We start from the raw sequence: 16,347 nt of genomic DNA on the forward strand, positions 1-16,347 counted from the left end.
TTTTAAGTATGATTATTTCTTGACAATTGACATTGCCTGTTGAAGACATTCTCTTGAATGTTGAGTTGTTGACACTTTGTCTTTCTTGTTTCTATTTGTGTGACTTGGTGGATGTTGGTTGTATGACTTATCTTTGAATTTGGATGCTGGTTTTGATGTTAAAATATGTATGGATGCATTTGGATATTGGTTGACAACTTGGCATTAGGCTGCTAAATTTTTGACAGTTTGATGCTTTGGCTTTAAATTGATATTTAAAGCTGGCTTGTCTTAGATTCTCAATCATATGGATGAGTTTGGACTTTGGACAGTGCTGTTCAGTGATTTGGTTCAGATAAAAGGCTGAATGAAGGACAAATTCTGCTTAAGGATATTGCAGACTGACTTATTTGTGTTCTGTGTCCAGGCATTAGATGTATGATTTTAGCCTTAACATGTAACAAATGTCAAGGCTAAAAAGGAATCAGATGAATATGATTTTGTCTTACTAACAAGATACCTCTGATGTCCCTCTTTGTGCTACTTGAAATATTGATTACTAGAGTAGATAGTTTGAACGACATATTTTAACAATAACAGCTTGTGCAGTTACTTGGTGTATAAAAAAGTCCTACTCCAAGATTCAGTCAAACACATTTTAAAATATCTGTATTAGTTATTAACGTTTTTGTGTTCTTTACCCCTTTCATTGTATTGCAAAATGTCGTTGATATAGAGTATCTTTGTGTAGATCATTTGGTTCAGCATTCAGCAGGCTTTAAACGAGCACAATTTTAATGGACCTTCAAGCTCGAGCTCGAGCTCGACCGCAATTCGAGCAATTTCGAACACGAGCTCGATCCTCACGAATTCCTTACGAATCGAATTCGAGCATGTAAAATTAATATTCGTCGATCTCGAGCCTCAAGCACTTTGTCGAACTCGAACTCGATCAAACTAATATTCGAGCTTGATTCGATTCGTTGACACCCCTACTTTAGACAACTTAATTTGACTCTGTTTTTTGTTTTTTTTTTAATATAAAAGCCTAGACTCTGTCATGGACCGGGTTCGAGCTCATTGGACTCTGGAAGCGACTCTCTTAGCGACCCATTTGAAAGGAGAAAAGGATCAGATTTAATTGGATCCAACATGAAACATACCAGGCCTATTACGTACAAAAGTTGTACAGAACCCTATTGTCACAAATGGGAACAAGTTGAAAAAAATCTACTGTGCATGTATAGATACGTTACATAGAATTGATATTATCAACTGGCAATGAAAAAATTCATCAATGCTAATAGGGCTATATGCATAATTTGAGAAACGTTCATGAATGTATGTCTGTATACCATGCATTCATTGAAGGTGTAAATCTAACATTGTCTGATATAAATTATTAGAGGAAAATTGCAAGGAAAGAAATTTAGGTGGAGGGGATGCAGAATTTAATTTGTTAATGCAATCAGAATCGATGTCTTTGAAGAGGATTCAAAAAGAAAATATGGGACACGGCTATAGCTTCATTTTTCACACTTGACAGTATAATTGTGATATATTTTGACCAATTGCTAAAAGTCATACTTCTGTAATTCAAAAATTGCGTGCAAGAGAAACTGATAGTTATATCATTTGGTAAAGTATTTTAGTATCGTTATTTTGTTATGTTGTCTATTATATCCTTAATTATATTTTATAAGAAGGATCAATTAAGCCCTTCAGCCTCAAAGCGACATTTTAGGGGTTTGACTAGGCCGGAATGTTTCATCTCATACATAGAGGTGTCAAAATGGGTGATTTAGATAGGTTTGGGTGGATCATAATTAGATCATGGGTATAATTGAGTTAACCCATTTATATTCACTTATTTAAATGGATACTTAATAAATAGGTAGGGGTATACTTAATTATTCATTTATGACTCATTTGAAATTCTATTTATTTTTATTTTTTTGGATATTATTTGAGAAGAAATAATGGTATTTTATTGCTATTAGATTGGTAGCAAATTCAAATTTATCTCCTTAAAACTTAATAAAAATTGAGTTTAAATGTATAATTATTTTTAAATGAATATAAATAGGTGAGTAGAGTTAATCCACTGCCTACCAATTAAATAGATTTAATTGAATACCTATTTAAACCCATTTAAAGTTAATGAATGGGTTTGGACGAGTTTTTAGTGGGTAGATTTGGGCGAATCAATATAATTCAATTGTGATTGACACCTCTACTCACACACTAACACCGTGAGAATAGTTTTTTGAAAGTAATTCTAAGCCAAGAGATTACATTACTCGGACATGATTTAGTGCGAAATTCAAAAGTATTCTTGTAAATGTGGAAGAATGACTAGCACTTTATTCAAAGCTCATTTAAACTTGTCTATAACCATTCCAAATATGCCTATAACCACTCAGCCAAATTCAATTTTACATAAATCTGGTTGGTAACTTGCTTCTACGAGAAATATGTGATAAATGGAATTCTTTGGAGACTGCCTCCAAATTAAGTTTCTGCCCAGAAAGGAATATGCTTGCCGTGACTGCTGACCACCTAGAGCCAAAGCCAACGTTATCTAGAAATTGGTTTCGGGCAGCTTCCCATGCAACTTCGAGGAAGGCCTAGCCGTGATGCCACCATGAAACGGCCAAGAACCTTAACTGCAAAAACACCCCGATTCCAACGCAAGACCCCTTCTGATCTGTACCTTCGTTGGCATCTCCTTCGGCCTACAACTCCTTCCACCAAGAAATTTCGCTGTTTTATCGATCTGCCCATCTCTGATTATTTAAAGCCTTCCTACACCATCCCATGTTTTGCATCAAATTCTTGTGTAATTTTCATCTCCTACGTGCTTACATATTTGACAAAGAAATTAATGGCATTAAAAGGCAATCTTGCCGAGTTTGAAGATTTTTTCCCCGCAATGGTGGAGAAACTTGGCGCAGAAGGATTCTTGGATGAGCTATGCAATGGGTTTAGGTTGCTGATGGATGAAAAAAAAGGGTTGATCACATTGGAAAGCTTGAAGAAAAATTCAGCCTTGTTAGGTTTGCAAGACATGAAGGATGATGAATTGCTATCTATGATAGAAGAAGGGGATTCGGATGGTGATGGGAATCTGAATGAAATGGAGTTTTGTGTTCTCATGTTTAGATTGAGTCCCGAGCTAATGAAGACTTCAAGAATGTTTGTTGAAGAAGCTATATTGAATGAGTCATAGTCTCTAATTTAGTAAGTAATGGTATTTTAGATTAATAGATCAATCAAGGGCATCCATCCGATTGCTTGTATTTATTAATAATAATTTTCGAATTAATTTTGCTCCATCATAGGGGTAATTACTTGCTGTAGATTTTGTCTGATGAATTTGGCTCATCCACGGGTGAAAACATTAATCAAATTGAAGTAACCGCGCAACACTACTGAGTCATTTTCCACAGATGGGCATTTCTGAAGCCTGGTTTTAAGTCTAATTAATGTTCAGCCAATGACAAAGTTTGGAGTTGCATCTTCAATGAGAACACGTGTGCCCAAACAAAAAAGGGCAAAAAGCAAAACGTAAAAGTTAAAAAAAGAAAGATCGTCCAATCTTATAATGCACTGGAAGGCATTCGAAGGCAGTTCTTTTAGCCGTACCACAACAATGTGCCCAAAAATTGTTTGCTAGGCTACAAATATGCACACGTGAAATGTCTATTTGAAAGGGAAAATGAAGGCCTACGAAAGAAGAACAAGCAGGTTTTTTTTTTCTTTTCGCTACTCTAGGGGGTGATCTAACTAAGTCGAAAGAATCAACGGAAATTGAACTACTATCGAATCATGCAGATGTACCACGCACTCATATGAATTTAAAAAAAATTATATATAATGGCACATTAATGAAAAATAGGTAAGGTTTGAATCCTTAACCTCCTACCCCACAATACTTGTGGTGGCCAACTCCTTCAGAGCAAGTTGATTAGTTGATTAAGAATAAGGAGATTAGACTTGACCATTGAAACACCGACCAACCAACCAACGTAATACTACTGTATTGCTTGACGCATATACGTGTGGCGTACGATGGAAGCTTGGCTTTGTTTTTTACTTTGTTATCCATTCATATAAGCTATCGGTTTTCTCGGGTGGAAGATTCACTTTTTTTCGCCCCCTTTCTTAGGTTGCTGTTTTCCCATTAATTAACACGGTTACTTGTGTGTGTGATTGCAACTCATCATCTTCTTATTTTAGGTGACTTGAGAGGTTTTACTATCGTCTATCCAATGTGATTCTAGTGAGGACTGAGGAGACCGAAAGGTTACATGGAAACTAATTTGTCACGAAGAGATTTATATGAATTCAAGTTTTTTTGGATAGTGATTTATTTACAAAAAAAATTTATTTGCTTGTATGATTAACATATTTTTTAATCATTTTTTTATTTTATATATATCATATCAAAAAAATATTTTTTTAAAAAAATAATTATCCCAAATAATCTACCACCCAAACACATTCAAAATACACGGCAGAAAAGGGGGGTCGTTGATAGGATGTTAATAGTAGTTTAACATGCAAAGCCCTAAGAAGAGCGGTTAAGTCTATTGCAGTTCTATTCCGAAACTACGATTAGGTAAAGTTTAGTTAACGAAAGTGCTTACAACCGTTGAATCAAACCAGACCAGCATAGGTGCAGCAAACCGAACGACGAAAGCAGCCGGAGCTGGGAGTCATCAGGAATGAGAGAGTTTTCTGGATCGTGGGTTTCTGTGTTAACCTAAGACCTGCTACAAATGTTGCTGCGGAACTTGAGGCAATCAACTATGGGCTGAAGTTGGCGTGGAAATGAACTTTTAACGAGGTCATAGTGGAAACAGATTCATAAACAAGCATTGAGCTTATCCAGAGGAATCCAAGAGAGAGCCCTCACCAGTCACCACAACCTCATCTGGGTACGTAGCTAGAGAGGGGATGGATATGCAGTGGGGTTATAGGCTGCATGATACGAACCCCACCATTTGACGACGAAACCGTATTAAACAAGCCCTAGAAATCAGCAAATCCGGGTTTCATCATCAATTGGCCGGGTTCGTTTATACGGGTTTTTGGATTATTGCAGTGGTATAAGCATCAGTGGAGGGAAGGAAATCAGTGCGCTAACCACGTTGCGAAGTTGAGCCTCCAACACCAACCAGGAGAGATAATCTTTTCATCCTCTTGAGTCCGTTAGAAGCATACTTTTTACTGATGTAATAGGTGTGACTACCCTCAGATTACTTCCTGTCTTGGGACCCAATAAGCTCCTTACTAACCCCACAAAAAAAAAAAAAAAAAAGACAACATAGGTGCCACTCATCCACATAACCACATATGTATTGCGGAAAAACTAAATTTTCTTGGAAGTAGAGAAATACCCTAAACAATTCCATAGTGGTTTATTAATTACACCCAAATCACAATAAAAATGTCAAAATGAAGTTTATAATTTTCATCAAGGTATTCCACGTGGAACAAACAATAGTAGCACCTCTTACTTCTAGACATGAATCTTTTGTACCTCTTACTTCTAAACAAGAATAGTTGTTTATGTGATTAATAAGTGAAATGCAATAGAAGAACTTGCAAAGGAAAAAAAAGAATAAAAAAATGGATATTTCCTTTGAATAATAGAGTTAATTTGGAGTATTGGAGAAGAATCGATATTGAAAATAAACTACAAAGTCTTTTTTATATGGATGCGTTGATTGACTAATACTTCTAGTTTCCCTAATTTCCTATTCTAATAAGGTTATATCTCCTTATATCTTTGGTTTCCTGTTATTCTATTAGATTTCACAATTAGTTTCTTTCCATAATTAACTCTCAGCTAGTGCCAAAAAAAAATTTTAGTTTGCTGAACTTTGGTTAAAAGGATTAAATTGATTAAAAATGACACTTTAGTGACTAAAATAGCTAAATTATGGATTCAAGGACTAAACTGTCAATGTATTGTGTCGTGGTGTGTTATAATCACACTCATATTTAATGAGTCTAAAACTTGTATATAACACATTTGATTTTAGTGTCATGTATCTTGTCATAACCTATTTATTAAGGATTAATCTTTCCTACAATAACAGTATATATATTGTCAGCGTTGGATGAATGATGACTATGCAAAATTTGAATTTAAAATTCAACTTTTGCACAAATGTCATAAATCCAACAGTGATAGCGCATACACTGTCAGTGTATATAAGATTTATTCATTTATTAACATATCATGTTGTTGTTTAATTTATTTGACACATTTCCAATAATTTAGCAACTTATTCGAGTATCATTTCCAGTAATTTGACACATTTCCTAAAACATGTTGTGTTGTCATTTTGCAGAGTTTCATTTCCAGTACTGTTAATTCCTTTTATTTTTCCATATGTTACGCTCATCTGCAAAAACTCTTCGAAATTAACTCCAAAGGATATAAACACGCCTTAATCACTCCTCCCTCTCCTCCTGCACCCCGCCTTTTGTTCCTCAACTTTTGGTCAATTTCTTTTGTTTTTCTTCTCCTCCGTTCTTTAACAAATTATGCATGGAACATCTAAAATTTAAAGTTTGTAAAAAAGAAAAAAAAAATCATCAATAGCTGGAATGTATATCACGTGAAAGATCGGGCTGATTAAAGTAAGCAATTAAACAAGCTAGGGAAGCTCAGGAACCGTATGCGTGTAATCAAAAGTAATCTGACGTGTGATTTAATGTGTATGTCTCACAATATATAGCCTTTGATTAGTATTGATACGTCTGATAACTAATACTTAATTATAATTCTAAGTTAGTTCTATTCCAGCTCAGTACCATAATACTACTATAATGTGCAGATCTTAAAAACTACCATTATATATATATATATGTGTGTGTGTGTGTGTGTGGGGTGGGTTACTGTTCTCCTAAAAAATAAAAAAGACCTAATGTATGCTTTGTATACCATTTGAGGATAGTACCAAGAACCATCAAGGGCCACGAAATGTCAAACTATAATCTATCACATACCAATTTTATCTTTATTGTCGCAAAATTCTTGATCTAGTGGTCAAGGTTGAAACTCCAGAATTTAAAAGTTTTAAATTCAAATCCTTCTTTTTCCTTCCACTTCTTAAATCTCACCATTCCTTTATTATAAAAAAATTATTTATTATTTTAAAAGGCTATAATCTCTTTAAACTTTTAATAAAGTCAGATCTCGTGTTCTATCTATACTTCTAACCTCTTTTTTGCGTGGAGTATAAAAGTCCGATGGATCTTTTCGAAGAGAACTGCAAGGTATGAAAATGTAGGTGATTGGGATATAGAAGTTATAACAGAATCAATCTTTTCAAAGAGAATTCAGGAAGAAAATATGTATGAGACACAATTATAGTTTCATTTTTCACACTTGATAATATAATTTTGATATATTTTAAGCAATTGCCAAAAGTCATACTTCAGTTGTTCAAAAATTGTGTGTGTGCATGAGATATTGTTAGATTCATCATTTAGTAAAGTATTTCAATATAATTGTATTATCTATTATGTCCTTAATTATACCTTGGGAAAGAATTATTTAGTCCTTCAGCCTCAATTGAAAAGAAACCTTTGGGTTGTGACCCGCCCCGAATGTTTTGCCTCATATCACTAATACCGTGGGAATAGTTTTTTAAAGTAATTCTAAGTTAAGTGATCGCATTACTTAGACATGATTTAGTATGAAATTCATAAATATTCTTGTAAATGTGGAAGAACGACTTTCCCATTATTGACGCTAATTCATAGGAAAATGTTATTTGTGCTAGTATTTTTATTAATTACCCTCTCACTATCATTTTAATAATATAATTTTCATTTATTAAATCATATTATATAATAAAATAAATGGTGGGAGTGCAAATAATAAAAAGTGAAGTAAAAATAGCATTTGTCAATTCATATTTATTTACAATTACTATTTCAAATTTGTTTCTAACTATTCCTTCGGATTCAGTTTTATATGAATTGGGCAATAATTTGCTTCTACAAGAAATATCTGCCTCCAAAAGAAAGTGCTTGTCGTGATTGCTGACCCACTGGAGCCAAAGCCGTTGATATCTAGAAATCGTATTCGGGCAGCTTCCGATGCAACTTCGAGGAAGCCCTACCCCATGATGACACTATGTAGCGGTCAAGAACTTTAACTGCAATGTAAAACACCCCCGAAACCCCTGATCTGTACCTTCGTTGGCATCTCCTTCCCCTACAGGTGCACCTTCCACCAAGAAACTTCGCTCTTTTATCGATCTTCTGCCCGTCGCTCATTATTTAAAGCCCTCTTACACCATTACTTTTTTCCCATCAACTTTTTGTTTCAGCCTCTCCTACGTGCATATCAATATTTGGCACAGAAATTAATGGCATTAAAAGGCGATGTTATCGAGTTTGAAGATTTTTTCCCTGCAATGGTGGAGAAACTTGGCGCAGAAGGATTCTTGGATGAGCTGTGCAATGGGTTCAGGTTGCTGATGGATGAAGAAAAAGGGTTGATCACATTGGAGAGCTTGAAGAAAAATTCGGCTTTGTTAGGTTTGCAAGACTTGAAGGATGATGAATTGCAATGCATGTTAGAAGAAGGGGATTTGGATGGTGATGGGAGTCTGAATGAAATGGAGTTCTGTGTTCTTATGTTTAGATTGAGTCCTGAATTAATGAAGACTTCAAGAATGTTTGTTGAAGAAGCTATATTGAATCAGTTTTAGGCTCTAATTTAGTAAAAAAAAATGGAAATTTGGATTCATATATGAATCAAGGGCCTCCATTCGAATGCTTGCATTATTATTGCTTCTCCAATTAATTTTGCTCCATCATAGGAGTAATTACTTGCTGTTGCCTGATTAAATATTGCTCAGGTATTATGAAAATATTGATCAAATTGCAGTAGCTGTGCAACAATATTGAATTATACTTTTCACAAATGTGCATGTCTGAAGCCAGATTTTAGGTATAATTAATGTTCATCCAATGCCAACTTTTGGAGTGGCATCTCTAATGAGAGCCCGTGAGCCAAAAAAAAAAAAAAAAAAAAAAGCAAAAAAGAGAAAGATCGTCCAAGCACATATGGCTTTGCTAATTGAAGGGTTTCAACGATGCAAATTTGCACATGTGAAACCATTTTCTTTATTGGAAAGGAAAATCGAGACCTGTGAAAGGAGATAGGGAAATTAGTTAGAATTGACCATTAAGATCCCACCGTAATAATTTATTGCACCACGCATATACGTGTAGTGTAACAAGGAAGCTTGGCTTTGTTTCTTGACATCACTGTCCATAGTTTATTGCCAATCAGTTTTCTCGCGTGAAGGATTCACTTTTTCCTCCCTTTTTTTGGGTGGTTTTTCCCATCAATTAACACGGTTACTTGTGTCATTGCAACTCATAATCTTCTTTGTTTAAGAGACTTGAGAGGTTTTGCTATCGTCTACCCAATTTGATTCTAGCAAGAAGACCGAAAGGTTACGCGGAAATAATTGTCACTAAGAAATTAATAAGAAATACAGAAGCTCGGAAGTTTAAATCAAATATGAAGATATGCAGGATGGCCAATTTGCAAAGTTCTTGTAGATCTAATGCACGAAATGGTCAATTTGCACAAATACACGAAATAAAAAAAGAAAATGAGATTTAAAATCTTTTCAAGTACTAAGCACAAAGAAGCAAGACAACTTTCCGATGAGAATCAAGAAAGTTTTATATTAAGTTGTCCTTACTAAACCAAGCATATAACCGGACTTTGATAATGATGTGAACGCGTGGTGTGATTAATCTACGACATTTTTCTCCTCTTCTTTGTTTCATTTTCTTATAAGATCTAGATAGGGAGACTAATGACCGTTTAAAAAAATTAGGGTAGAAAGTCTATGGCAAGGGAAAATACTTGAGCAATGGCAGTTAATTGGAATATTAGTCAACAAATCTTTTCCTAGATTTTCATAACGATTTGCTTTTTATGTATTTCTACTTTTCTTCCTTTGACACTTTTGTTTGTCACGATCACCAAGCTTTCTGGTGGTCAATAACCCAACCCTTCTGTGGCAGTACTGCTATAAAAAATTCAAACGGGCGGGTAAAGATGATATTTCCTTGGGGTTACCTCAAGTTTTAGGACCATGAAGAACTTACACGCTCAATCAAATAAAATGACAGCTATCATTTCAATTTCTATTGTTCATGGAAAAGGACTGAAAACAGTTTCCAATTCAATGCTTAGCACAAAGATTTCTAAACATACCTATCGCTACCCCTGCTTTAGATATCAAATAACCAAGCATGTGCGAGCAAATTGAAAGTTGTCGTTTTGCTTTCTTCTGCTTGGTCGTAGAAAGTTGCAGGACATATTTTTGAACAAAACATTTTTATTTTTTGATTGATTAGAGACTGTAATAGCAAAAAGAAAAAAAAAAGTACAGAGTTTTAAAGTCAAACCGGAGAGTTAATGGTAGCTAACTAATGTTTAAAGGAACCTTCCATGAACTATGACAAGTGTCGAGCCTATGTAACAATAAATTTAAGAATTTGTCATGACACAAGATATAAATGAATATAAATGACAACTTGTCATGACAAGTGTCATGACACAAGATATAAATGAATATAACGGCAAGTAGCATTGTCTCCACAGGAATTAGGAGAAAAATTTGTCTCTCTCCAAGTAAAAACTAACTAGGAATTTTGGAAAATTAAAATAAAAATAAAATACTTAACGGATATAAAAATAATTAAACGGAAGCAAATTAAATTTAAATCAAGGATTACCAAACTCCAGAAGTGGTTCATACAACTACTCATTAATGCAATGATTATTTCATTTATTTGTTAATAAACAAGTTATAGTTGCCAAATAAGCGATGACAACCAACTTTTCCTTACCGTTAAAGTATGTCCGTTAACTACTTTCCTAACCAAGAAACAACTCTAAGTATGCCCATAAAATTTAATTTCTTGATTACATTAGAAACTAGAAATGCCTTGTTCCAATCAATAAACACACTATCAATGTTTATTTAAATTATATCATATGTTTTCCTAACATGAAACCAATCATGCTAGTCATCACTAACTTAAAATAATTAAACAATTACAGATTTAAATACCCTAACTGGCAATAGTTTGTTTAATTGAATTAAATATCAGGAGCTTTTTATATCCAAACAACTAACAACTATGAAAAATTAAATTAGAAAACATACGAATACTAACAAATAAAAAAATTAATAAAAACAATTAGATTTCACAGATATAATTGAACCAAGTCCTTTGTTGTTTTTCAGCTAGAAAAGAGAGATTTAGTTGAGCATCGTCAGGAAAAAGCCAAGCAATTCCATTGAGTTCATTCACATAAGTGTTTTTCCAAGAAAATAATCAAGAAAAGAGAGAAAAGACCAAGCAGCCGTTCTTGTTTAATGCAGAGTCAGAACCCTCTCAGTCTTGCCACTTACCGAAGTACTAATCAAACAGGAGTCCGGCCTTTTTCTTTTTTCTTTTTTTTTTTTCCATTTCCTACTTCGTATGTACTACTAATAATAAAGGCATATTGCGTCATTAGAAAAAGAAACTACAAAAGATAATCGTTCACGTTTCTTAATCCAATACTACAACTAATAAAGATAATAAAAGTCTTCCAAATCTTCAACCAAAAATTGTCTGTAGTTAACTCAAAATAATAAATCCTTGTGCGCGGTAAATTCTCAAGTCTACTGGACTTGAAAGCAGGTCCCAATCGTGTCACCATCAAATTAATTCTTAACATATTAAAAAATTGCCCCTTTTAATCACGTTTTGCTCATTTTCCTACAATTAGTACCATTAACTAAATATAAATAGAATCTATTAATTAACACAATATTTAGCTAAAATCAAGGGAACAATAATGATAAATTTAATAAAAAAATACATCCTATTAGACTATATTGGGTACAGACTGCAGTTTTTATGTCCTAATTCAATCAATATGGACATTAGTTTAAGTGATTATAAAATTCATAATTCGACTTTCAAGAAGAAAAGGGGGCTGACGTAGCATGTTAAATGCAGCAATGCTAGAATTTCCAAAGGGGTTCTTGTTGGGCCACAAAACGCGCATCTGGTCCGCAAAGCAAATCTAGAAGTTTCGGGCTCCTTTATTGTGACTATTTACTAACTTTGTTGGCTTACTAACTCTTTTTTTTTTTTTTTGTCAAACACAGAGGTGTCCGGGTCAACACAGGGCTTACTAACTCCATTTGCAGTAAAATTGCCGTTCTATTCACTCAAAGAAGGTCTGAGCTACAAGACAGTAGTGTATATAATCCAATTTCGTCCCCTTCTGTGTTCTGCCTTTGTTGTTTAATTTGTTTTAAGGTCCATTTTTTCTTCCAAAGTTGTCTAAAGTCTAAACTTAGATTGCAAAGTTTTCTCGACTTCCCTCAGAGGATCTCACTTTCTGAAGTCAAATAATTGACATTGTCCGTCCACTGCCTCATGTACATGGTTCTTCAAAAATCAGTAACTTGTTTTTGAGTGGAATGGTTTTATTTTTCGTCCATCTTTAAATCCAAAATATAAAGAAAAAGAAACAACAAGAAGAGAGATTAAAGGGAGTATGAGATATAGAGCCACGCACCTATTTTGCTTTTGTGCCTTATTCATCACGTACAATAAGTCCTAGCCAGAATTGGAAACCCATGCCCTGTAATTAATTGTTAAACTGAAGTACGTTTGTCTGATTTCGATTGTGAAATAATTGATTACCGCACGTGTGTAAGAGTGATTTATCTGGGCAGTTAAGGTCCCAGTATGTTCTTCTAGGGCAGGAGAAAACTACGAACTACAAGGCAAAAGATGGCTAAGTAATGAAAGAATGTAAGATTTTTAATCAAAGATAGTTTCAGACACATCATATTACTATCTTAAGGGACATTAAGATTAAAGAATTGCAGTAGTAATTTAAAAGTTTCATTTATACTTCAAAAAGAAAAAGAAAAAGTTCATTTCTGCTCAATAAGGGTTGTATTAATTTGTTTCTTTAGCTAGCACAAGAGTCATGCTAGTTAGGTACATAGCTTAAGAATCGGTGAACATTTTCTTCGCACGTCAGATCTATGTTCAGTTTTCTTGGTAAATTACTTTTTACTCCATCGTGGTTTAATGCAGAACTCTCCTGCTATTTCAAGATTTATGTTTTAGCTGATCAGTGGAATGGTTAACTTTTATGTTAGAAGTAAGGGTCAACAGTTAAAAAAGTCGAGTGCACTTAAATTGGTCGCTTTGAAGAAATTTCTTTCGTATGATAATACATTTTTTTCAACTATCTTGTTATTCATACATACGTCAACCTAAGAAAAGTAAGTAATATAGCACTATTAATATATGTACGCGTCTGTGCATGCATAGATTTTGTTAGGATGCCTTCCTACAGAGAGCGTCACTTCACATGTTTGGGAGGTAATGGGACATGATCTTATTGGTGAAGACAGATAACAAGAAACTCTAGTTGTCGATAAGTTACCATTTTCTTGAAGACTGACGAGTGGTGACAGCATCCCTTGAACCTCCAGGTTGGTTAAGATTTAATTAACTTCACTGAAAATAAGCTCAAGAGACATTTCCAACAGCAACCTAAACTTTTCTCTCTCTTTCCCTCTTTTTGTTCTTCAATAAGCAACAGAGAATAATGTTTATCTGAACTCAGTTAATCAAGGCAAATGGTAGCATCTACAGAGAACGTAAGTTAATTTATTTAAACTCAGTAATTAAGATTTATTGTGTTTATCCTACACCGGTTGTGGAAGAAGCAGGGTAATTGGCTACAAGTATAAGGGAAATCCTTATCCCTTGAACTAATTTTTGGGATGGGAAGACCCAATATCACCCAACACTGGTATTAGAATCGGATTACGACAACTTCTTCTTGTAGTAGTCAGACATAATAGAATGAACTCCTTGTAGTAGTCACACATACTAGAATGAAATGATGCCCATGGGATGAAATCCTGTGTGAGGGGGGAAATTATTGAATTGATCCCACATATCCTTCCAGTAGTCACACATATTCAGGTGAAATATTGCCCGTCAGATGAAAAGGAAAGGGTTGAGGCTATTCCAACCTAGATCCCAATGTGTGAGAGGAAGCATCATGCGATAAAAAGGCAGCTTGGACTATCGCGGGATTAGCCGCAATATTTTAGATGTGAACATTGGTTGTGGATGCGAGTGTGTTTTCAAACTCGGACCGGATCGGCCGGTCCGACCGGTTAAACCGGAAACCGGCCAAGTGTTCGATCCGCATTGGTCATCAGAACCGGGAGATTTAAAATCCGGTCAACTCCGGTCAAAAACCGGGTTTGACCGGTACAGAACCGGAAAAACCGGTCCAACAGGAGATTTTGTAAAGAAAGTTCAAATTTTTTTAATATTATGTTTTGACCCCCTAAATTGTGAAAAATTATTAATATACCCCAAATATTTCATACTTTATAAATATTGTCCTAAAATTTGATGTTATTTTTCAATTGAATCCATAATTTTAATTCTAAACTTGTTAATGTTTATTAAATAATATAAATTGTTACTTGATTGTTCTAATTTTTTTGTATTTTCTTGTTAAATATATTTGAAACATCAAATATATATAAATATACATTTATTAATATCAATATGTTATTGGATATTTTATATACAATAATTTAATTTTTAAATAATTTTTATTTATGACGTCATCCGGTTCGACCCCTATCGATTTCCGGTCGAACCCATTGACCCCTGACCCCTGATCTCGGCCGAGTCGATATCCGGTCCGGTTCTGAAAACATAGGATGCGACTCTGCTTGAATAATCCTTATGCCGGACACTGTTGTCACGAAACTTGAAGACGACAGAAAAAGACAAGTCGAGATTTATACCAAGTGAACCATCATTCCAATACAATCAGACATATATATATATATGTGGTCAAGATTTTCAATTTTCCATGAGAATAGCATGCCAACACTAATTTTTCATGAGAATGACATGCCAATAATGCATGTAGTTGACGAATTCAAATAATCCGTATATTGGACACTGTTGTCATGAAATTTGAAGTCGAGAGAAAAAGACAAGTCGAGATTTATACCAAGTGAACCATCATTCCAATACAATCAGACATATATATGTGGACAAAATCTTAAAAGATGGAAGATTTACATGTCGACGTTCCCGCGCAAGGCAATGTTTCAATTCACTCGGGTATGGTACAATTCAGTTCTGACGAAAGGTAGCTATTCCGAGGTGAAAGTGAAACTTAAGGGCCACAGAGAAAGACAAGTCAATATATTAGAGAAGTAAAGCATTATCCCCAAACAATAATCTGGTGCTTGTGCCCCATTTAAAATTTAGGTGCGATATTTATGAAATTAAGTTGTAGAATACCGAGTTAATTAAGTTTAATAAAATTTACAAAAAGTTGACTTGACGTTAATTCAATAATTGTATCTTTCAGCGCCTGCTTTGGCGTTCTTCAAATTTCCCCCTGTCATCGATCGACACAAGAAACTCACATTTGCCTAAAGAAATGAAATTTATAATCCAATTTGTAGCAATTAACATTCCAATCTATTAAATAAAATGTTGATTTTCTTTACATAAAAAAAAGGGTTTTACTTTTTCTTTTCCTTTGATGTACCAAAGGCTCGTTAGCAATTGAGTTTTCACTATACATATGTCTGATTATGTAATCAAACACACACACACACACATATATATATATTCATAAAATAATTCATATTTGGAACCAATTAATATGGTGATTCACTTGTTCGTAGGGTTAATTACTACAACCACCCCTTGGCGTCTGATATAAGTTCAAAGATGTGCTCCTGCATATTAGTTTATCAATTTACAGAAATGATCCCCTCAACAATTAATTTTCTTTTTGAAACAATTTAGAATTGGTGCGTTGGGAGAGAAATAGCAGAGAGGGAAGGTAAACGCCGAACCATAGAACAAGAAAACAAATGCCCTTATTCATTGGGTGTTATCCAATGTTCTACTTCTCCTCAACCCCTCCAACTTTTTTTTTCCTTTTAAACATCCTTGCCCAAAACTATACCTCTCGCCACAGAATTCATTAGGCAATTCTTGAAATACCAAAATTGTTGGAGTTTGGCATAAAGATGTAGCACAGATAGACTTGTAAGTTACAGACGATCCCTTTATCTTTACCCGGCTGAGTAATCAAAACTCACCAATACGAGAAGAAGTTGGTTTTTTTGTTTGCCTACGCTGGAAACCCATGCACACTCCAACCATACGCAGATGATACTTTTGCTTATAAATACTACTATTTCATGACCAGATGAACCAATCCACTAGGCA

The 16,347-nt window shown here is 34.4% G+C and overlaps 2 protein-coding genes across 2 annotated transcripts; both read left to right on the plus strand.

Annotated features, from left to right (window-relative positions):
• The first annotated feature begins 2,741 nt into the window (after positions 1-2,741).
• On the plus strand, positions 2,742-3,262 carry LOC113763864 (calcium-binding protein PBP1-like). The gene has a single exon (XM_027307841.1). The coding sequence runs from the start codon at positions 2,864-2,866 to the stop codon at positions 3,206-3,208; it is 345 nt and encodes a 114-aa protein (XP_027163642.1). The 5' UTR covers positions 2,742-2,863; the 3' UTR covers positions 3,209-3,262.
• Positions 3,263-8,218: 4,956 nt separating this feature from the next.
• Positions 8,219-8,763, plus strand: LOC113762978 (calcium-binding protein PBP1-like). The gene has a single exon (XM_027306647.1). The coding sequence runs from the start codon at positions 8,373-8,375 to the stop codon at positions 8,715-8,717; it is 345 nt and encodes a 114-aa protein (XP_027162448.1). The 5' UTR covers positions 8,219-8,372; the 3' UTR covers positions 8,718-8,763.
• Positions 8,764-16,347: the final 7,584 nt, after the last annotated feature.

The sequence above is a fragment of the Coffea eugenioides genome, chromosome 2 (genome assembly GCF_003713205.1).
Source record: "Coffea eugenioides isolate CCC68of chromosome 2, Ceug_1.0, whole genome shotgun sequence".
NCBI lineage: Eukaryota > Viridiplantae > Streptophyta > Magnoliopsida > Gentianales > Rubiaceae > Coffea > Coffea eugenioides.

Excerpts from the sequence above, each read along its gene's own strand:
- LOC113762978 (XM_027306647.1), top strand. The coding sequence starts at position 8,373 with ATGGCATTAAAAGGCGATGTTATCGAGTTTGAAGATTTTTTCCCTGCA.
- LOC113763864 (XM_027307841.1), top strand. The coding sequence starts at position 2,864 with ATGGCATTAAAAGGCAATCTTGCCGAGTTTGAAGATTTTTTCCCCGCA.